At 39.8% G+C, this 24,153-nt stretch overlaps 2 protein-coding genes across 4 annotated transcripts in view; both read right to left on the bottom strand.

Moving 5' to 3' along the window:
- The window catches only part of cln3 (CLN3 lysosomal/endosomal transmembrane protein, battenin), a 29,384-nt gene extending 28,650 nt beyond the window's left edge, over positions 1–734 (bottom strand). For all 3 annotated transcript variants that reach the window (XR_013286613.1, XM_077535679.1, XM_077535680.1), the window contains exons 1-2: positions 609–734; positions 496–532 (exon numbers count right to left, since the gene is read on the bottom strand). Coding sequence is in view for 2 of the 3 variants with exons in the window: in XM_077535679.1 (XP_077391805.1) it covers positions 496–532; positions 609–657 (86 nt within the window). In the remaining variant the exon portion in view is untranslated. The remainder of the gene's footprint in view (positions 1–495; positions 533–608) is intronic.
- A 3,021-nt stretch (positions 735–3,755) lies between these two features.
- The window catches only part of dus1l (dihydrouridine synthase 1-like (S. cerevisiae)), a 30,665-nt gene continuing 10,267 nt past the window's right edge, over positions 3,756–24,153 (bottom strand). The window contains exons 5-14 of the mRNA XM_077535677.1: positions 21,928–22,040; positions 19,043–19,125; positions 16,276–16,379; positions 16,063–16,210; positions 9,017–9,113; positions 8,849–8,934; positions 7,722–7,891; positions 6,611–6,648; positions 4,541–4,616; positions 3,756–4,003 (exon numbers count right to left, since the gene is read on the bottom strand). Coding sequence (XP_077391803.1) covers positions 3,861–4,003; positions 4,541–4,616; positions 6,611–6,648; positions 7,722–7,891; positions 8,849–8,934; positions 9,017–9,113; positions 16,063–16,210; positions 16,276–16,379; positions 19,043–19,125; positions 21,928–22,040 — 1,058 coding nt within the window. The 3' untranslated portion in view covers positions 3,756–3,860. The remainder of the gene's footprint in view (positions 4,004–4,540; positions 4,617–6,610; positions 6,649–7,721; positions 7,892–8,848; positions 8,935–9,016; positions 9,114–16,062; positions 16,211–16,275; positions 16,380–19,042; positions 19,126–21,927; positions 22,041–24,153) is intronic.

Raw genomic sequence — 24,153 nt, 5'->3', positions numbered from 1 at the left:
TGAACCTGAGTTGAATTTAGTGGATAATGCATATGAATACTTATTGTTCCTTATCTTCTCTGCACACATGCACATAACAAGCCTACAATGGCCATTGATGCAGCAAACCGACTTGGTCGACTTTTATTCCCAGCTCTATTTTAAACAAGAGAGAAATGTGAGAAAATGTGAATGCCTTGATGAGAAAAGTGTATAAACTGTGTGGTGAGGTGTTTTAGAGCCTTAAAACATTTATAATAAATGTAAAACATAAAGCTTGCCAACTACGTCGCAGATTTCATTTATTGCAGGTATTTTTTGAAAGCTAACCCCAGTGGAAAACGAGGGAACACTGTAATTACAAGTTTCACCAGAACAATATGCTATAGTGTTTGATGCAATACCGAGTGGAGTTAAAATGCGTTTTAAAAATAATTTTGTATTGTCCCGTCCGCTTTCTCTTCCCAGTATTTTAGAACTCGAACAATGTCTGGATCATGACCAACCGATACTCACCAAAATCCGCTCCAATTGCGCCATTGTTTAAGACGATCTGTAAATAAGAGATAAAGAGCATTGTGAAACTGTGCAAGTACATTACTGCAGTGCGCAGGCGTTTTTTGACTGACCATTCGTGTCTAAGTGCTGAATGGGATCTGTGCTGAGAGGCCTCTCCATTTAAAAATTACGGTTCGGTTAAACGACAAACTTCCGTAAACAACTCGCTGAAAAAGAAATGATCATGTGACCCGCTGAACATACATGCGTATACGCCTGATTGAGAAGGCATGTCCGGTGTTGCGATACGCCATCGCCTACGCCATGTTGGATGTGGCACATTGCCTACAAATACCGTTGTGTAGTATCTGTTTAACTATAAATGGGTTGCATTTCATGAAGTCATGTTGGATGTGGCACATTGCCTACAAATACCGTTGTGTAGTATCTGTTTAACTATAAATGGGTTGCATTTCATGAAGCGCCTGTCGACAAAAGTGCAAGAGGGTCGTTCACACATTCACCTGTTTTTAAACTTTATTGAAATATAAATATATAACACAAGAATAATACAAAACACTAAAATTACAAGCCATAGTTCAATTGAATGAAAATGAAGGGCAAAGGTAAAGGAAAAAAAGAGGCTAGCCTTAAAAATGAATAGAAAAACAAAAATATTTTCAAAATACATTTTCAAATAAAACATCCCATGTTGAACTTTTTGTGCATTCAATATTTTCAATGAGCACAATAATAGTCATTGTTATTAATATTGTATTTTAGCCGTTACATTTGGTCTTTATTAAATTTACCATTATATTTCAAGAGCAGCATCCTATAGGTGCTGCTCTATAACTAAGTTTAAGGTGACCGCTACTCTCACGTTTTTATATATTTTTTGGCAAGAGCCTAGTAGTTTTTGTGCATTATATACTGTATACAGAATAGCCGGAACGTATTCAGACTGCTCCACTCTCTCCACATTTTATGTTACAGCCTCTTCCCAAAACATTTTTTTTTTTTGCCTAAGATTCTACACAGAACAGCCCATAATGACAATGTGAAATACGTTTTGTTTGGGACATTTGAATGTCTACGCATGATTGCTGCTCTCATGCCAGAAGCTGCAAATGTTTTAGCTGAAAAAAAAAAAAAAAAAAAAAAAGGACAGTCAAGGATCAACATTGACCCGGCTTCCCCTCTCACACAAATTATGACTACAGTATTAAGGATACGAATCGTGAATCACGCATACATCTTTTTGACAGATAACACGATAAAAGTTCCTTGGTGTAGCTTTAAATTAATACAAAGGAGCAGTTTTTTATTTTTTGCTTTTGGAGAAGGGAAACCTCCAAAACCTGCAAGACCCCGGCCCTCGAGGACCGACTGTGCCCTCCCCTGCTCTAAATCCGTTTCCCAACATTTATTGAGCCAAGGCACATACCGTATTTCACATTGGAAAACATATCACTGCACATCACTTAAAATGATTCACAAAAAAAGTGATACACAGGTTAATTATAAATCTTCAGTCATCTTGTGGTAGAACATTTGGTTGTTCTGCTTGTTACTACTACACATAGTTGTTTTTTTTAAGAGAAAAACAACTTCTCAAACAAATAGTTGACATTGGATATTTTGCCTCGGCACACGGCAAACTAATGTGCCACGCCACACCGGTTGAAAACCACTGCTCTAAATTCTTGCATTCATTTATGAAGCTGTATTTTGGCCCCTCCTAAACAGATAATAATAAGAAACATGCATTGAACACTAAATTTCATTGACTGACACGCACACACACACACACACTGTTGGTAAGGAAAGCGTGCATGCATGTGCGTATGTATGCGAGTTCATGTTTGGATTGAGTGAAATTGTGAGCAGGGGTTGCCCATTCACACCTCCTCGATTGCTGCGACGTGATTGGTCAGTGAAGCCAGTCCACCATATTTGAACAGCCCGCATACGCACCCTGCCACTCTCCAGCCAGCCCACCATGGGGAAATGCCAGCGTTTTGTGACTGTATGCTTTGGTAATTGTATTTGAGTGCTACTCAGACAGCCAGAATGCACAGTTTTATGTGTAGTTGAAATAACCCAGTCATTATAGTCACATTCATCCATTATAAATAATTGTAGATAAGTATTACATTGAGCAGTGGTTGTAAACCTCTTTTCTCCTGTTTTTTTCCTTTAGTTAGGTTAATTTATTCTTCATTTGTTTCCTTTTCATTTGGTTCACTTTGAGGGAAGGTAGGGTTACCTACTAGTGGTTTTTGTTCATGTTGGTCTTGTTCTCCCCCTGAAGACAATAAAACTGCTCTTTTGAAACTGAGACCTTCATTGTTGTTGGCCTTACTGGAGGTGGGAAGACTGATGAGAGGACACATGCATGTTGTGTCTCAGGTCCCCTAGACTGGAACATAACACCGGCTATGACAGCAGTCTATGACCATGAGCTACATATAATGGCACATTTGCAATTACTGTAGTGTTTTGTTACATGTTCATTCTCAAAAATTCAATTATGGCTACCTCGTACATTTACTTGAACAAATGCAACTTCTCTCATCACAGCCAGGTTTAATGATACTAAAGCAGGCCCATGCAATGCTTTCCAACTTTCATCAGCAATTACCGTATTTTCCGCACTATAAGGCGCACCTAAAAGCCTTCAATTTTTTCAAAAGCTGACCGTGCGCCTTATAATCCAGTGCGCCTTATATATGGATCAATATTGAGCCGCAACAGGTCTCACTGTCAAGACGCTTATCGGTGACCCTGCACGATCGGTGACGTGCATGCGCAGAAGATCCCGCCATCTTGGATCGCTAACTAATACTAATACTTTACCTCAGAATAATAAAACAGCTGTTTATTCATTTTGGGAGTGAATGGAGTTGTCAGAAAGCTGGTTTGTAATCTATTAATAAAGTTTGACTGACCTATCTGACTGTTTTGTTGACATTCCCTTTAGCGCAGCACCATCTAATGGATGCATAACGTAACCCCAGCCTCTACTGTAGCGCCTTATATATGGAAAAAGTTTTAAAATATGTCATTTGTTGAAGGTGCGCCTTATAATGCGGTGCGCCTTATAAACGGAAAACGTTTTAAAATATGTCATTCATTGAAGGTGCGCCTTATAATGCGGTGCGCCTTATAGTGCGGAAAATACGGTAGATATGACTTAATTTTTCGTAAATAATACTGTTTGAACACCATCAATTACTGTATATTATCTATTTGTAACAGAATGGCACTGACTGCAATTTCTGTTTACAGGTAGTTTAAGCAGAAAAAATGTTTGCCAGCTGAAAGCATATTTACAAGGTTTATGAAAGAAGACACAGTAGTGGTCCAGTCCATGATGGAGGCTACGCCTTGTAATCCTGCAGCATTGTGGGTTGATGTTGAGACTGTGGAGGGCTACAGTTCTTCTCTATCTCAATTTCTGTATCTCTCTTGTCCGCTTGAGCTTTAATTGCATCTGCCTTGGTCTTAAACTTCAGTCCATGGCCTGTCAACCAGAGTAAACACATACTGTTTATTCATCTAAGGTAATATTTTTACGAATACTGACCTATTCTCCGTAACGTAGAAACATTTTGGTTCCAATTACTGTAATTGCTAAGAATGATTATTACCCTGCCTCTTGCCCAAAGTCAACTGGGTCGGCGCCATCAAACCTTTTTCACACTTCCACATTTTGTGGCCGTCATTCAATACGTCATCGTTGCTGTTCGCGACTACTGGTTTCGCTCACAGCAACTGTAACAATGGTGCAGACAAAAAATAAAAGCCACTCTATCGTACTAGGATGCTGAATAACAATAACAGCCTAGATTTATGTAGGATTTCAAGGGACTCAACAGGGCTTGACGATGATATCAAAGACGATGTTCTATTTTAACAAGTTTGAATGAAATAAAGCCAACTACTGGCTTGATTCTAGACGTGTGTAAAACCAAACCACCCATTTACTTTAATTAATTTAAATGTAACAAAGAAATGAATCTGCTGATGTTGATGTGTATGTGCTTTTGTATATACTGACTTAAACAGTTTGCCACTTCCTTGTAGGATTTCTTCTTACAGCAGCCTCGGCAAAGGTTGAAGACACATTTATTTCCCTGTAAGAACAGAATGACATACAAAAATACTTGACAATCAATTCCAGAAACCACTACTTTGTCTCTCAGAAATTCAAAGCTGGACATCCAAAAACGTTTTAACACTAATGTCTGTATTTTTGATTATAATTACACCATTTGGCTCCATTTCTAGTAACATAAAGTCAGCGTGGTGGGCCCTCTCAAATCTGTAGCTCCGCAGTCGGACAACCCCAGATTCTCAGTGAGAGCAGTTACTCTATGAAGGGGAGTATTTGTTTTGAGTCGCCTTCAGCCCCTTCAGTAGACCATATATGAGAATATTTTCCCTCTGCTAGCAGCCCTCTTGACCCATTAGCTTGGGTTGTAGCTGTTCAAGCAATTCTGCCGTGACAGTAGAGATGCACAGTTATCCGGTACTAATTTGCTATTAAGAGTACTGCGTCATTTAAAACTATACTATACTGTTTTTGTTTAGTACCGGTACTTGCAGCGCCGCCACTTGCCAAGTGACCTTACCAACACTCGTAACTAGCCAGAGGAACTAGCATATAGCAAACAAGTAGCATCGAACTTGTGTGCAGATAAACTTGGTAGTTGTAGAAGTAAGAGTTGTATTGAAAAGACTTTGCACTCACAAGTTTTAGAGTCGTCGTCACAAGAAAGAAATTCAAACCCTCACGTTTGATTTTTACTCACATGGAAACACTGAAAACACATGATTACTATTACGGATACAAATTGTTAATCACACATGCATCTTTTTGACAGTGATCTTACTCCACAGCCTTGAAAATAAATAAGCACAGTAATATACATTTTTAAAAATCTATTCAGAATAAAGTATAAGCCTGCCTTTGTTATATTAATACTCAACTCAACTCAACTTTATTTATAAAGCGCTTTAAGAACAGGCGTTGCTGTATACAAAGTGCTGTACATAAACAAACATCAGTTTTGCCCTAAACAAGAACAAAGCAAACATTTTGAAGTGCGAATACATAACAGGTACCACAAAAAACTTGAGCTCCTTTGAATCGCCTCTATTTAGGCATTTAGATCAGGAGCAAAGCACTTAATTATGTACATTACAGCTCATAAAATACTTTTTTGGGGGAAATATTTTGGGTCAATAAAAACAGCATTTCCTCCCAAGAACACCATTAATTTTATTCATTCATTCATTCATTCATTCATTCATTCAATCAATCATTCATTCATTTCCGAACTGCTTTCAAACAAAATATACAACATTTGGTACAGAAGAAATGTGTGAAGTAAATGTTCACATTCTTTTTCTGTTTAAGTTCTTCTTAGTAAGTCACAATGTCCCCTTACTGGTGAGCTATTTTTAGAACAGACCAATGGGCTACTTGTGTTATTGGCACCATTTTTTTGTAGGCCAGTGCACATTAACAGAACAAAAATTTACCCTTTTTGAGGAGGGGCTCCTTCTCCGTGCCTAACTCACCCCTAACCTTACCCACTCTGAAAATTAATTGGTTAATTGGAAGCAATTACCTTCAGAGAGGTGGCTTGTTTACGCAACTCTGCAACCCTGCTTTGACGTCCCCTCACACGCACACATACATACAAAAAAAAAAAAAAAAAGGCACCCAGTATTCGCGTTTATTGGCCCATGCCTCCTTGAGCTCTATTAAATAATTTTACCTGGCCCCTACAATGGGGTATATGTACACCTGGTTGTGAAACACTGCTGTAGAACACACAATAGAATTCATTTTAAACGCTATATAAAATATATCAAATTAAAGAAAAATATCTACTGGCCATAAAAAGCCCCAATTAATACATGTGGTCGTACAACTTTTCAAGGAAAGTGCAAAAATTTTTATTCAATACAATACATTTTTGGGACAGCTATCTACCATTTGACTGGAGCTTCAACAAGCTGTAGTGCAATTATTTTAACGTTGTGAAAATTGACCATGCATCTAATAGCCAAGCAAGTGTGATACAGTATGTTGTGTATATTTATTAAACTGACATCTTACCTTTGGATTGCCACACTGTTCACATTTGATGTACTTGGCTGTTGGGAGGAAAAGGTTGCAGTTAGCCATTAATAAAGTATGTTTTTCACATAAAAACTAAGGTAAAAAAAAATTGCCTATACTGTGTTTCCTTTTTGTGTGCACAGAGTTACAAAATCTGTAAGTGTTGTGCAATTTTGGTAAGCTCTCTGCTTGACTGACTGAAGGAGCATTTCCGCGAACAAATTACTTATAGACGTCTCTGCACGGTGCTGACGTCGGTGCAACAGATCACAAAAGTCACGGATCGGATTGTTTTCGGATCAGCAAAAAAAATAAAATGAACTTGAAGTTGTGTTTCTAAAATGCAAATGGCCATAGAGGACATTTCAAGTTAAATGTTTGTTTTTTAAAGCTAGTGTTTTATAAAACAATTGTAAATCAAGACAAAGTTCTAGTATCTTTTGTTTTTAATAATGAAAAATACCTGCAAATAAGTGCAATTTAAGGCACATTCCCTTTGTTTAAACAGGGAGAGTGAATTACAAAGTAGCCTAGGTCCACAATATTGAAAACAAAAAGAAAATCAAGCAAGCCAAGCAACAACTGTCACCACTGTTGCCAGCCATGCACCCGATGCTAACGCTAACAGTTAGCTGCTAGCCACGAATGCTGGAGACTTGTACCGTATCATAAAATGACAGGGTAACTAACTTGCGGTTTCTTCGCATCCTAAATTAGCTATTAAATATACCTTCAGGGTGGCATTATAATAATGGTAGTAGAAAATATGTAATTTCAATAAAAACGTTGATAATGCAAGCCGAAATGTCAAAGGGACGTCAAGCTGGCGTTCACGCTGCAATGCAGGCCAACTTCAAAGTAAAATCCTATCCCACCAAGTCCAAGTCAAGTCACAAGTCATTGTTGTTGAAGTCCAAGTCGAGTTGCAAGTCTTTTAACATTTTGTCAAGTCAAGTCTAAAGTCATCAAATTCATGACTCGTGTCTGACTCGAGTCCAAGTCACATGACTCGAGTCCACACCTCTGATGGTAACACAAGATCACTTGATTCACAGAGGACATACTAACAAACTTAAGTCTGAGTTGTTTCTCCACAGATTAAACTTACGTTTCTGATCGGGACAGAAGTTCTTGTTGGGATTGCGGGATCTTTTCTTCTGTTTATTTTTGGAGAGTATTTGTGATGACACAGTTGTGTCCTCTAGTACTCTCTTTTGACATCCTGTCGTCTTTACTTGTGAATCCTGGATGATAGCTTTGCCAGACATTTCTTTTGGCCTGTATTAGGCAAATGAAAAGAAGCTACAGATTAGTGTCCTTGTTGGGACTTCCAGCTTGTCCAATCAGGGCTCGCCTCATTTGTTTGGCCAGATTTTTATGCCAAATACACTTTCTAATGAAACACACCCTATTTTTTTAACTGGGTAGTTACACCGTTGTCCATGTATCACAACCAGATTCAGATTCAACAAGGTTAAGGTTAAGGTTATTAGCGGTTTCACGCTGCTGTTTGTGAAGAAAAATTTGCACTGTGATTGACATGGCAAGCGCCTTTAACACCTGAGATTTAGTGTTTGGGTGATTCAGTACGTTTGGCTGGAATCGTGCTAAAGCGGGCAATGTCCAACTTTGAACAACAACATGGTAATTCAGTAAATAGATGGACTCTGGAGAGAAAAATCATACTCACGAAACAGAACTGGAACTGAATTAACTTCCATTACGGTTTACGTCAACCAGGAAGAGGCCTCTAGGGCTAAAAGTATATTAATATAGTTTAAAATATTTATATCAGTCATGTATGTTTTCACAAAAGAGGCCTGAGTCTTGATTTGGACTTTTGAGGCCTGCACAATAAATGTGCTCAAAATTACAAGATCTTTTTTTTTTTTTTTTTTTTTTTAAATCATTTTGTTTTGCTTCTAGAAAATAGTTTGCTGCTATACACAGTTTGAATCGAAGAAATAAGAAATGTTTAGATATAAAAAAAGAAAACTAATTGTTAATTTGTTTGTCGTCTTATTTGTATTGTTAACAAAACCCTTGTTTCAGGTTGAGGTTAACTGGGGGGGAAAAAATGCTGCACAAAATTATAAAGTGGTTCCTGAAATTAAGTCAATGATCTTCAAAACTGCTCCGTAAAGGTAAAAAAAAAAATTACCCTTGGATTAGCGTTGTATAGTTAATATAGAGGACTAAGAGGGAAATTTTTTTTAGAAAAAGATAGCCACTCACGGTGGTCTGACATATGGTTGGCAGATCCAGTGAGGGAAGGGCAAGTTGCTCTCCTTACCCACGTCATTTCCTTTGGCAATTTCCTCCTGAATGGGAGATATAGCAACACATGATGTGTAGCCATAATATTTTATTTCTCTTTTAAGGGGATTTTAAAACAGTTGTTACCTGGCATCGCAGCTTCAGCTTGTCACTAACATTAGCCAACCTCTCAAGGGTTTTCACCTTAGCCAACTCCTCTCTCAGGTCGTGGTGGATCTGAAGCCTAACACAGAACATCACATTACTTGAAATTATTTGTGTTATGTCGCAAAGACATCAACATTCCACCCCCCCGGGCGGCCACCAGCCGGAGAGCCAACCTAGACGCCCAGAGCCCCGGCCTGCGCCCCAAGCCGCAGAACGAGGCCCACACGACCCTCCCACACCACGATCCAGCCCCGGTCACCCCCAGGCCCCGAATCCCCCAGATGCCCCCCGACCCCCAGCAACCCCCCCCCCCCTCCAGCTACTCACACCACCACCCACCCTCAAACAACCCCCCCCCCCGCAGCTGGCAGCCAGCAGTTAGCTGGTTGTTTGCATTTAAGTTGACCTACCCTTTAGTTATAAGATGTGTCAATGTTGGCAGTGAACATTTTATTGTTTAACTTCCAGTTCCAAATGATTCAAAATGATTCTGACCTGTCCACTCAACCACCAAAATGAAATTTAACTCGCATTTGGAGGGCGGTAATTTAGAACCCCTGTTGTGACTACTTGACTAGACTTGGCAACCCCACCATCTTTATCAGCTTAACAAAAAAATAACGGAGTTTGGGACATTTGTTTCACAACGGCAAGGCTTTTTGTTTTTTTAGTCACAAAGCTTCATGAAAAGGGTGTCCAAGTAATAATTCTATTTCGTCCCTCCCGACCGCCAGATGGCGGTGCTGAACAACACGGAAATCCCCACGCACATGTGTACACTCGAGAAAAGAATACATAAAACAACACGTCGTCCATAGTTCCAGTTGATGAAATACCCATGTATAACAGAGGCTAGGAAACAAAAAAAAAGCAAAACTGACAAATATTCAGATATTGTTCATTTCTATCAGGGGAGGGGTGATGGGGTGTGGGGGCGGAGGGTTGTGGGGGGGCACCACAAAACATTTATGCTTAGGGTACCAAAATGGCTAGCGGCGGCCCTGCTTTTGAGTAACTCATAAATGTGCCAAAAAAAAGGGGGTTTAAATGGTTAACCACTCTCCACTCACCATATAAAATGTTGGGGTACTTTTGTTTAAAAAAAAAAAAAAAAAAAAATCTCCTTAATAAAATGCCAGGTACCGGATCGGTACTCGGAATCGGCCAATCGCAAAATGAGGTGACTCGGACTCGGGTCCAAAAAAAAAGTGTGATTGGGAAATCCCTAATTCCGGGTGCTCCCGCTCGGGCTGTCACTCTCTCCCAGGGTGTTCATGCCCTTGCACCACTGTAGTCGAGCAGCATGAAGATGCTCCCTTACCTGGACGACTGGCTCGTCTGCAAATCATCTCATGCTCAGACACTCCGAGACACGTCTATGCTTCTTTCATCATGTGTCACGACTTGGCCTCAAGGCCAACCTGGAGAAGTCCTCTCTCATGTTGCAGAGGCCCAACAGACTTTGTTCATCGGGATGTCGTTGGACACCACATCCATGACTGCCCAGCCATCCTCTCAGAGGGTGGTCGATGTTCTGCACCTCGTCTCCCTCTTCCGTGCCAAAAGGATGCTGCCTTATGTCCTCTTTCTGTCACTGTTGGGCAAGCGAATGTTCCTGACGGCGATTGTTCCGCTGGGCCTGCTGTCACTGCGGCCATTGCAACGGTGGCTGATCGACCCCCGGCTGGACCGTCGACGATGTCTCCATTGTCAGGTCGCTTCATGGTTGCTCTTGCACCCTTCCAATTGTTTGCTGTATGGTAACAGGTGGAAGTTGTTTGCGGAGTGGTGGCCGGGTGCGGGGTGGATCCTGTAGCGTGCCCAATTCCTGCTGTTTAAGAATTCCTTCAATCTGTTTTGGATGAGGGGCATACCCCTTCTATGCTCAAAGTTTATGTGGCGGTCATTTTGGCTAGCCATGTTTCTGTGGACGGCAAGTCTGTAGGATGCCATAACCTTGTGGCCTCCCTCCTCAGAGGGGCCCTTCATCATCGTTCCAAGAACCCACCTTGTGTCCACGCCTGAGACTTTCACTTGGTGCAAGTTCCCTTTCGAGCCGTTGACCAGAGTGGAACTTCGTTGGTTGCCTCGTAAGGCGGCCTTTCTACTCGTGATTGCATCCGCTAAGCGCGTGGGGGAGCTCCACGCTCTGTCTGTTAGCCCTTGTTGGCACCCCAACGGGGCGGGGGTCACTCTGTAGCCAAATGCCGCATTTGTATCCAAAGTTTTGTCTGGCTCTCAAGCCAACCGCCCTATTTGTCTCGCTCGTTTTGCTCCTCTGTCGAAGGACGAGGATGTTGTTCCATGTCTTCGTTGTCCTCTGACGGAGCTCCAATTTTATTTGGATGCTATGGCGTGTTTCCGTAAATCCACCCAACTCTTTGTGTCCTACGATGGCCCGGCGAGCGGTGCTGCTATTTCCAAGCAACGCCTCTCTCAATTGAGATGTGATTCAGCAGTCGTACCGGTTCTTTTATCATCCCCCTCCTGTGGTGTGCAGTCACTCTACCAGGAGTGTTTCTACATCATGGGCCATTCTGAAAAGCATGCCCTTGGAGAACGTCTGTGCGACTGCTTCCTGGTCGCTGCCTTGCATGTTTTCCAGATTCTACAGCTTGGATGTCACCTCTCCTCGTCCACTGGATGCGGTTCTCAGTCCTTCGGAGGTCCCTCCGTGAGGTTTGTTTCCAGGGTCCTCGTGACGTCGCTGGTGTTTGCCATTCCGTGCTGTTTCAGCACCGCAGTCTGGCGGTCGGGAGGGACAAAATAGAACGACAGTTACGAATATAACTACGGATCAATGAGTCCCGAACGACCACCAGCAATGCTTGTCACTCAGAGCCCTTTTTATTTTTTTATTTATTTTACATGAGAAGGTTCTGAGAGATTGTGTTGCGATTCCCATCCTCCCTTATGGCGCCTTTCCGGTTCCACACCGAAGCGCCATTTTTTGCCCTTGGATGTTAGCGTCTCCAAAGGACTATTTTGGGGCCGAGCGGTTCCGTTGTAACCGCTTTTTAGAGCCCTCTCGGCAGTGGTTCTGCAGCACCAGTTTTCGGGGGACTAGCGGGGCCGTGTTGTCACCTGTCATCTGATTGGCCGACAGCAACACAGCAAGCAACGCCGTGGTACACAACCATTTCCTTGTTTTATGCCAGAGAGCCAGAGGCATCCGTCAGTCTTCGCCAAAGTCAGAAAAATCCAGTCTATACAATAAATGTAATAATGTTTTACAACAACGCTGAACTATATTTACGATTTAAAAAGGTACTTGTGGATGGATTTGTAATGTTTGTGGTTTTAAAAAAAGTCGCGATTGCACAACGCTCGCTGGTCGTGTGTTCTCACTCACTTGAATAGGTGCATTTCCATTACCCTCAGTTTTGCGCAAAATTCATGTTTCGCAAAAGTAAGCTGGTAATGGAAACACCGGATTTTTGAAAAAACTCTCAAATATCGCAAAAAAGTTTTTGCGCTCTCATGAGGTGGTTTTTGAGACGTATCGAAAAAGAAGTATTTCGCAAAAGTGTAATGGAAACACTTTTTGTGCATTAGTAGTCATGTGACACCCGCCCGGTCCCGGAGGAAAGGAATGTAACACGTTGTTTATGTGTATTTTTAATAAACTTGCAATTACATTTGTTTTGAGAATGATTAATTTCGGTTTTGTATTTTAGTTTTACATGCTGAAGTGATTTGTATCGGCTACTGCACGTCATGAGCGCAAAAGAGAGAGAGAGGCGTAATCGAGCGAGCCCCCTTCGAAAAGTTGAAGGAGAGGAGAGCTTGAAATCCTGTCCTGCCATGTCTGGTTAATTTAGAAGAAAACATCAGAAACTTTTAACAATTTGTAACCCGCCTTTTACCAAGCCTCTGCATGGGAACAACAACATTTTAGGATTACAGGAAGTAGGAAGTACGGTGCCACTCGCTTTCGTGTCAGAACTGCTTGCCGACTGCCGAGGGACATACACAGCAACACCAACACTAAATGCCTGAAACCGCCCGATGAGGGGTGAGTGTTTTTAAAGTAATATAACTACACCGGGCGTCCGTCTTCCGTAAACATCATGAGCACCTCCTACAGAACAGCGAGGTCTCGCGAGACGGGACATTCCGAGAATTGCGCCTCAGAAGCGAAACTCTCGTCAATGGAAACACCGACAATTCGAAATTTTACTTTATCGAAATAGTACAATATCGCTTTTATTTTTGCGAAAAAGGGTAATGGAAACGCACCTAATGAGAGCTCCAGCGGCAGTTTTCTCCATTCAGAAATATCTTCGCAATATTTAATCTATGGTGGTCCATATTAAATTGTAAATTTGGTTCAATACTGCCGCAGCATTCCACTCGTGAAATCTTATGGCAGATCCGCACGCACTGCGGGAGTGCAAACTTGGCTTGGACAGTTCAAATGATCCCGCCCCCTTCCCGCCGCACGCCTGCTGTAATGGAAAAGCAATGGAGGCCGTGTAGTGTGATTGCGTGCAGTGTGGTGTGATGTGGTAGCGTGCCATGCGGGGCTAATGGAAAAGCGGCATTATACATGGGGATTGCGTCAACCGAAACCATGGACTACGTGTCTCTTTATGTATTCGATTCTCGAGTGTACGCATGTGCGTGGGAATTTCCGTGCTGTTTCAGCACCGCAATCTGGCTGTAATTCGGGACTCATAGAACCGTAGTTACATTCATAACTATCGTGTTAGTAATACTTTATTCTAGAGATAGACCGATATGCTTTTTTCAGGGCCGATACCGATTCCGATTATCGGTAGTCAAGGAGGCAGATAACCGATATTTGAAGCCGATATTCATTTGCAGTAAAAGTTAAAATGTTGGCACCAAATTTTTGAATAATGCAAACCCTAACCCTTCTTTACAATGGATTCTCACACTGCACTTTTCATTTTACATTTTTCCATCTGCAATAAGACGTTGGTGGCGGGGGGAGTTAAATGTGGGGGCCAATGTGACATTACCTTTTATAGCATTTGGGATACTTGTAGTTTTATTCTATAAATGTTATATTTTTATATTTTGAAGTAATAGGAGGAACCCTGTCATTCAAAATGTGCATCAGCTGTGGCATTACTTATTACTACAGCAAAAAAAAAATAAAAAAAATTCCATGAGAAAAACTATTCATCCCTGAACACCATACAGTTCTTGTAGACCTTATTATAATTATTGTTATTGTTACCATATAGACAGTTTTGATAAGCTGAGGATCTTAAGAGAACAGCAATATCATGCTACTCCTCTCTACAAGAGAACTGTCAAAAGACACTTCATCATGTAGTTTAGTGCCACTTAGGATGCCCCAATCAACGCAGAAAAAGGTAGAGTAAAATAACTTGGTTATAATAATAGTAAGAATAACTTGGTTAAACAAACATTGTTGCGGTGGACCGCTGCCACTTTCTGCTGTTTAATGTGTTTTACACTTATAGACACGTGTGTATATGAGCACACTATTCTCTCACTACTGTACTGTACTGTATCACTTAATGGCACAGATGTACTTGTCTAAATAATAACTGGGCTGCAACATTGCTAATTCACATTAACAAGCACTGTCTTAGCTGTCCACATAAATAGTTACTAACACACGAGAAAGTTATACAACACACCAAACATGAGCTCATTATTCAAAGTATGATGCACGTAACGAAATTACATCACTGAACATTAATTGCAGCCGACTACGGCCGTAGATGTTACATATTAGTGGCATCCATTGAGAGGATAATGTCCCAACTCACAGCAGACATGACGTGAAAAGAGAGACAAAACGAGCAAATAAGCACACTATACTTTAGTGCACTTCTCTACTAATGCCAAACATACGGAAGAGAACACGTTCGTGTAGTTAAACGGTGTTTGAGACACTTAATTAGTTACGGAGCGGACTTTAACGAGGTGCACAACGAGCTGTCAATCAAATCGACGTCGAAGCTTAAGGCACACAATGGCAAACCAGTGCGACAAATAAACACAATATAAAGTAACTAAACGCTATTTAGTGTCACTGTGGCATCTCACTGCATAATAACCGCTATGCAACAAGTAGTGGACGTGACCACAGAATGCAATGTGTGCGTCACGAGAGGTAAATATGACATTACTCTACTCTTAACATGGAACTAGACAATATAATAATGACAACTGTTAATATTTGGAACCTTTCTAACAAACATTATTTACTTAATTAAGTGAAAATGTGTGTGATTCCCTCCCCGAGTAGTTCAAGTAGCGAATTAGCTACTGGGTGTTAGCCTACATGCTAAGCTGAACACACCACTGTTAGCTAGCGGGGATTCAATGCAAGGCAATGCAGCTCCATTCATATAGTGCATTTAATACACAACATAATTCAATGTGTTTAGCTTATCATGGTGAAACGATCGGCGGAGTCTCTTCTCTTTTAACTTACCTTCGAAGCATGTGTCTGTCGCGTTGTGTCCGTGGGTGCGTGTGTGACCGGCTACTGTGATACATGCATACACTACTGATTGGTTCTGGCTCTTGCACGGCTAACCAATCAAATGCTGCTATGGGCGTTACATTGCTGGAGTTGGACTCCATAACAGACAGAGACGCTCTGGGCTGCATTCGAAGCGAAAAGACGGAGTTTTAAATGGATCGCTCATATCGGCCGTCAGATTAATAAAACAGACCGATACCGATATGTACCAATATGTCAAATATCGGCCCCGATTATCGGTCTATCTCTACGTTTATTCCCCGAGTAATGAAAGATATAATAGGATACCCTGGCTCTTCCTCTGTACAAGCCTGAAATCAAAATGTTAAAATATAAGATGTATAAAACATGCAGATGAGAAAAAATGTTAACATAAAAGCAGAAATGTAAAAGAAAAATGAAAAAACTAATGGAATCAAGCGGAATAGCCAACAAACTCAAATGTGTTTACAACAAATAAATTGGGTATTGTGTTGTGGTTGCCGATGACAGTAAAAGTACAACAACAACAAAAAACACACAGAAAAAGTCATACGTGTGGTGCCACAGCTTGAAGAGATGGGCTCGTACATAGGACAAGTTGCATGGGGGATGCTGCTTCACCACCTCAATGTACTCTTCTGCCATCTCCCAAACTGGGGGGCTACGTCCTTCAAAGAGTGCTGGATTATGGAGGTTACCCTCTAAATAATAAAGATATTTGTAGTCAACAAAAAACAATGCTTGTAAAGAAAGACCACTTATGTACCTGCACTCATTACTCCTTGCACTCCCGTCTCCTTTATGCAGCGTTCCACATCACTCAAGTGCTGAATGTTGCCGTTAGCAAACACAGGAATATTTACCGCCTTCCTGTAAAATAACAGTATTATATATATATATATATATATATATATATATATATATATATATATATATATATATATATATATATATATATATATATATATATATATATATATATATATATATATATATATATATATATATATATATATATATACACACACACACACACACCCCTCACACACACATATATAGGTTTGAATCCAGCTTGGGTAGCTCTTTAGTACGAATGCAATATTTAATACTAATCATTGTTACTAATAATTATTTCACATCCATTACTTTTGATGTCTTGTCATTATTAAATTTTGCTTCTATATTATCCGTTCTATATTCAAGGCAAGGCAAGTTTATTTGTGTAGCACATTTGATACACAAGGCAACTCAATGTGCTTTACACAAGGAAAGACAACACATTAGCATCAACAAACTCAACAAACTAACATTCAGAGCAAAGAAAAGAAAAGTAGGTTACAAAGTTTACTAAAGGAACATACATTGACAACGCTAAAACATTATACAGAAAACTTAAAAAATTGGCATAAGGAAGTTTAAAATACTAAAATAATAATAAGGGAAAAAAAACGTTCAAATTCAATTTCAGTATAGACTGACATATTCACTACAAATACATACAATGTCACAGCTTTTTCTGTAGCTGTGGTGGTCTAGTCGTTAAGTTCTTTATCCAGTAACCAGGAGGTTGCGGGTTTGAATCCCACCTCCGACTGCAATGCATTTTAATTTCACTGACTTGATTAAATGTGTTCCCATCAGCTTTGAAACTTTTCAGCAACTTTTAAATATAGATACTCCTTTGAGCAATCAGCCACAACACTTCCATTAGCTCAGTCCTCAGAGCACAGTGTTTAGTGCGGCAGCTCATGGAACAGTAAACACCCGCCTCAGACTGGCTGCAGTACAACTTTTCTTTTTTCGTTTATAATTCATCCATAATTTCTCATTTGTAATTTGTAACAAACGATTTATCTTTCATCATTCATTTAACATACGTTTTATTTAATGCATTCAATTTAATGTTCAATGACATTTACTGCCATTTGACGAGACGTCCCTCAATGACATTTCACGACACTTCAATAATGACAGCAAGTCTCTGTAGATAATTCGGTCCTCGAGACCCCCTATTCAGCCTGTTTACATGTTTCTCTCCACTAACACACCTGATTCATGATCGGGATCGTTATCAAGCTTCTGCAAAGCTTGCTGTTTAGCTGATCATTAGATTCAGCTGTGCTGAATGACGGAGACATGGAAAACAGGCTGGAAATAGGCTCTCGAGGACCGAACTTGGAGACCCCTGCTGTAGCTCAATGGGTAGCCTACTGAAGCAGACCTGTGACCAGTAAACAGGAGGCGATGGTTCGAATCCCATTTTAGGCTGGTTGCATTTCAACTTTTCATTTATGATTAATCTATAATTGATCATTTGTAATTTTCTCACGTTTCATTCATTGTCATTCGATGAACACGTTACAGTTATTGCATTCAATTTAATGTTCAATGACAAATGCACTACTATTAGTAATTACTAGCTACTAGTACTACTACTACTAGTAGTAATTACTAGTTACTAGTAATACTACTACTACTACTACTCTTACTACTACTGCGAGTAGTAGTAATTACTAGTTAATTACTTTGTAATTTCCACAAAAGTTATCCTTCAATTTACTTCTTGAGCATTCAGCTTAGCATTCAGCTATAAGCATTCAGCCTTCAGCATTCCCACGCAATTTCTTAGAAATTGCACTTAGTCTAGTTGGATTAGGTATTGTAAACAAATGGCTAGATGTTCCATTTATTGCAATTAAGTAAAATAGCAAAGTGATTTCACCCCATCATTCCTCTTGATATACACAGGGGGATTAAAAAAGAATGACCCTATTTCATGATCAAATATTATATGAAGGGAAAATAGCAAAAAATAACACTTATAATAAAAAGTATTCCACCAACAGTGAAGTTTTATTTCACATAAGTGCTCAATATGGCCTCCTCTTGCAGCACGAACAACATTAATACGATATGAGAATTCTTCCCAAACACGTTGAAGCACATCGGGATCAAATGATCGCTGTTGTTATTCGATGTTTTAAGTTTTCCAGGTTAGTTGGTAATGGTGGAACAAAGACTAATCTTTTACAAACCTCTACAGAAAAAAAAAAAAAAAAAAAAAAAAATCACAAAAGGTGAGGTCAGGAGATCTGTCGCTGCCAGAGGCATGAATCTGTCATTGTCACGTGACAATTATAGAAAACTGGGGAATCTGATCTTTCAAACACCCACTCCCTCATTCTGATTCATACGTTTACTTACGAAATATTTGATCATGAAATAGTCATTCTTTTTTTAATCATCCTGTATGTCAGCTTTTATAGATTAATAGGGAGCCCAAATATAGTCTATTATTTAGAAGTTGGCCTTTGCAGCGCATGCTGGCTAGCTTGACTCGTTCTCACGCTTGATCTGAACGCATCACAGCTCAAAGATTCTCTGTTGCACCGCTAATTGAAACATGAACTTGCGGCGTGCGACTGAATGCATTTTTTACTAGCCAACACTGTAAAGTTGGCCACGTTTACGGGTTAATTGGTCGCAGTGTCGAGCCCTGCATAATCAAAGACTGGAATAAATCATTAGCTCACCTGACTGCTCTGACATGCTCCCAACTAGCAATTCCAGTCATTGCTCCTTTCTGGTCTTTGGTTCTGCCATGCACTGTGAGTAGCTGAAGACAAACAAACAAAAAAAGCAAATATAAATTACTTTGTCTTTGTAAAGCAGAATAATTCCTCCTCTCAGTGTAAATATCAACATCAAAAAACAAAACCTGGATTGCTTCATTACAGGAATAAAATTACATATTACTCAAACTAAAGGGATCATACAGTACACTGACAACATTGAAAAAGAAAAGATGTACAAAGAGCAGATTTTCTTTTCTAAGAGAGAGCTCAGAATGGTTCATTCGGTAGTCTTATCATTGCTCTTTTTTTTGTGTGTGTGCATGCGTGTGTGTATATGCCCAAATACGTGTAAATTTATACTCATTAATTCACCTAAAACCTGATAAAAATCCCATTACCCTTCACCTTAACCAGATATGTCAGAGTCTCGCCAGAGTTGTGAGGTTCAGACGGTCAGGAGAACAGAGAAAAAATCAGAAAAGATAAAAAGAAAAGAAAGATAAATCAAAGTAAAATCCAGCACCAACCAAACACTTCCTGCCTTCCACATAGTTACAAAATCAGAGTCTTACGCCAACCCCAGAAACCCTGAAATTCCAACAAATTAAAGAGATCTCAAGAGACCAGAGGAAAAACTAAAGAGAGGAAGGAGGGAAGGATAGATGAGGCAGAGTGAGATCCACAGAAACCAGCACATCCAGTCCATCACAGTGAAATCCAGCACCAACCAAACACCTCCTGCCATCCGCATGGTTACAAAACCAGAGTCATACGCCAACACCAGAAACCTCTAAATTCCAGCAAATTAAGGAGATCTCAAGAGACCAGAGGAAAAACTAAAGAGAGGAAGGAGGGAAGGATAGATAAAGCAGAGTGAGATCCACAGACACCAACACCCACTGATTCAACAAGCAGTGGGAGGGAGAGTCGAATTCAGTTTGAATTTCAGTAGATGCTGGTGTGATGGATCTGGCATGCATAAGGACCGCCAGCAAAGAAAGGAACCGTCAACCGCGGCCCAGCAAAGCGAGCACCACCCCCCCGGAATCCCCCAAGCCGCGGCAGCACCAAGGCCACCCCCACGCCACCCGGGCGGTTACTGGTCACCCAGATGCCCGGAGCACCCCCGCTCCCGACCCGGCCCGCATCCTCGAGCCCAACGCCGCAGAACGAGGCCCGGCAGGCCCCCACAGCTCCCACCACGACCCAGCCCCCGCCCATCCCGGCCCCCAAACCCCCGGACACACCCCGACCTCCAACACCACCCCCAACCACCCACACCACCACCCGCCCCCAAACAAGCCGTGTATATTACTCTGGGTACATGATTTGTGAATGAACTCAGCTGATTCTCCTCTGATGCACCTCATCTCTTCATTCACGTTCTCTAAACACCACCAAACTGGATTTCAAATGAAACGGACAAGATGCGCTTTAGTTGCAGATGTTCCACCGTTATTTTGAGGGGGATTTACCTGCCTACGAGTTTTACAAGACTTAAGTGGTGCTATGCTAACATCGAATATCATCGTGTTAAACCAAGATCCCGTTTGAAACAAAACACACAACTCAGTCATGAACATAACAATTTCCAGCCAGTTGTAATTCCGACGTTCGTTTTATGTAACAAATCTTGCTCTGTAGAGCACTTTTGCGAGTCAACACAAACACTGCTGTTAGCTCGATACAGTTCAACAGCAAGTAAATAGACTCACCAGTACTTGGATGTTTCATTTTTTTTTCACCTTTCTATCCCGATTCCCCGCTACCCCACGCATTTTCGTTCCAAGTCCATTGCTGATATTTCAAACGAGCCGGTGAAACGCTACACAACAACATGGTGTGTTGTAGCATGCTAGCTGATAGCTGTTCGGAGGCTGTACCAGCCCCGCTGCAATACGATTGCCTACAGCAGGGGTGTCAAACTCATGTTAGCTCAGGGGCCGCATGGAGGAAAATATTTTACCAAATGGGCCGCGTCGGTAAAATAACGATATATAACTTTAAAATGATTGCCGTCAATTACACGCAGATTTCTGCTAATTGTGTGCCAGCCCTAAATTACGGAGCTCAATTATAATCATATTGTTCCAAAACATAATATAAATGCAAATGGAACACGGCAACACTGAGTCCTGGATGTGTTAAATCTACCTGTTTTGCATATATACCGTTCCCAGAATGCATTGCGTGGCACAGTTAATAACGTTATAAGGACGCTAATCCTTGTCATATCATATATTTGTGTTACCAGGAATTGAATTTGTATCGTATCTAACACGTTTGTTGGTCTATGATTAAAATAAATAATAATAATGATAATAATAATAATAATAATAATAATAACTAAACAAATCGTAACTTTAAGTTGTGTGTAAAATAATGACATCCAGGACGATTCCCCCGTACAAGGACTGCTTGTGAAATTACAAATTTGATATATTTATATATTTTAGATATTTTGATTGTGGCCGACTGATTAATTAGTCCAGCATGACAACTTTTTTTTTTTTTACTTTACAAAAACATCTCGCGGGCCGGATTAAACCCCTTTGCGGGCCTGATCCGGCCCGCGGGCCTTATGTTTGACACCCCTGGCCTACAGCCTCGCTGGAAGGATATGACGCGCCCCGTAACCATGGACGCGCTCCGTAACCAAGGACGCCGCCATATTGGATTAGCGCTCATGAAGGGTTACCAAAACAAACAAACAAACAAAAAAAAGTCGTGTGAAAGCAACCGAGCGGAACACAAGCGGTCATGTTGTGCCCGTGTGATGTAGAAATTAAATTGAGTATTTTTTATGTTTTTTTTTTTTTTTTAAACATTATCAAAGTTCGTACCTGGCAACCAGCTTTCTCCAGCATTTGGGCATAGCAGACAGTCTTTTCGATGTCCTCGAACACACGGATCTTACACGTGATCGGCACGGACAGCTTTTCATTTGCTAATGTGACTGTCAAATGAAAAGATTAGTTCATTAAAACTGTCCTAAATTGAGCTCGCTAACAGTGCATATTCTGAACACATTTTTGCTCAAATCAAATGTATGCATGTTTGAAATCTGTTTTCCATCAATGTGCATTTTTGAATTTATGCGTACTCTACAAACAAATAGAACTTCCTCAAACCTTGTGTATGCATAATTCAACGATCAGCTTTAGAAAAAAACAAAAAAAAAAAAAAAACATCTTTTACCCCAGACACAGTGGTGTAGTTCAGGATATCTGCGGGTATACGGTGTATATCCACTTCTTTTTCAGTCAGCATTCTGTATACCCACTTCTAAATCCCGGATGAATGAATGAATGAATGAATGAATGAATGAATGAATGAATGAATGAATGAATGGTTTATTTCGGCTCTATACATAAAGAAAAAACAAACAAACATCATTTCAAACAAATCAATTAACCAAAAAAGGAACGCACCAGGCTAATTATTATCTTATGTAATCCCACTAATCACTTACAATTACAACAAAATAAAATAAATGAATACTACACTCACATTATAATTCCTAAATGTTTTACATTTTCTCAATGGCCATGCAAAGCATGAATTATTTTAAATTTTAATTTTTTCTTAAACCTAAACAGAGAAGCACACAGCTTCAACGCATCATCAATTTTATTTCACAATTTTACACCCAAAACTGAAACAGCTGAATTTTACGTTGGTCCTCACTTTACATGTTTCAAACATATATAGCCTAAAGCCCTTAAATTATAGTTTCCTATTCTTGATTTAAAGAAAGCGTGAATATAAACAGGTAGGTTATTGTTTACTGCACGAAAAAGAACTTCCTGTGCTTTTAAGTACACGATACATACATTTTGAAATACCAGATCCTATAAATAATTCAGTAGTTGATTCGCTGTTGCCAACCTTATTCATTATTCGAATCATTTTTTTCCTTTAATTTAATAATTGGAAAGCTCCACTTTTTTCATTACCGATTAGAAACAGAAACCTTGGGTTCAGTATCTGCTGATACCGATCCATACTAAATTGTATTTTTCTTTCAAAATATTCAATGTCCTGTATTTCAAAAAAAAAAAAAAACCTCAAATGCTTTAAAGGTTCTTTAAAACTCATTCACTACCAGACATTTTAGAAAATTTCAAAATTTCCAATACCCACGCGAAATTACATTCAATAATTATATATAAACCGAATCTACCAAATGACAGAATAGACTCCCTACTTTTTGCCTCGTCTCGTTCTTTTACAATTGACAGTAGAAAAATGTAGATTTTCCAAAATACAGCCATTTGTCCCATGGACTCTTAACCTTCATTTGAGGGCCACATACAGAAAATCAGAGGGAAGCAAGGGCCACATAATGTTATGAAGAGAAATTGTGTTTAGTCATAAGAATTGTACAAATAAATTATTTGGGCTTTTGCATATTTAGAAAAATGCTACAGTACATAAACCACTTTATTTGTAATATGGCAGTAGGGTTATTATAATTTTGGAATGTTTTATTTTAATTTTTATTTCATTTTGAGTTTTGTTTTTTAAATTTAGTTGGTTTTAATTAGTTTTCAGGGTAGTTCTGTTGACATCACTTCTGTGTGACATTTTCAATCGTCATTAGTCCGGTTTTTATCAAAATAAATGATTAAAAATCACATTTAAAATCATCCCCAAAGACTCATGCATTAAATTAATCACCAAAGACTAAAATGAAGGACATGTTTGCTATAATTATAGTTAGCTTTAGTTAGTTAAATCACATAAAATGTAATGTTAGTTTTCGTTTTTTAAAAAGCATTTTCGTTTTTATTTTATTTCGTTAACAAAATTGTTTTTTAAATTTTAGTTTGTTATTTCGCTAGTTTTCGTTAACTACAATAACGTTTAATGGCGCCTGTGTTTTTCGACACCCTCTCTTCTTACTTTGACCATCTCCAAAAATTTTGTTTTTTATTAATTTATTTTAACTGAATTAAATGCCATTTTTAGCATATGTCGCGGGCCCCTGAAAAATGGACGGCGGGCCGCAAATGGCCCCAGGGTCGTAGTTTGGACACCACTGGTCTTGCTATTTTTTCAACATTTAT

Source organism: Festucalex cinctus, chromosome 1, assembly GCF_051991245.1.
Source record: "Festucalex cinctus isolate MCC-2025b chromosome 1, RoL_Fcin_1.0, whole genome shotgun sequence".
In the NCBI taxonomy this organism is placed as follows: Eukaryota; Metazoa; Chordata; class Actinopteri; order Syngnathiformes; family Syngnathidae; genus Festucalex; species Festucalex cinctus.
This window is presented reverse-complemented; position numbering and strand designations above follow the sequence as displayed.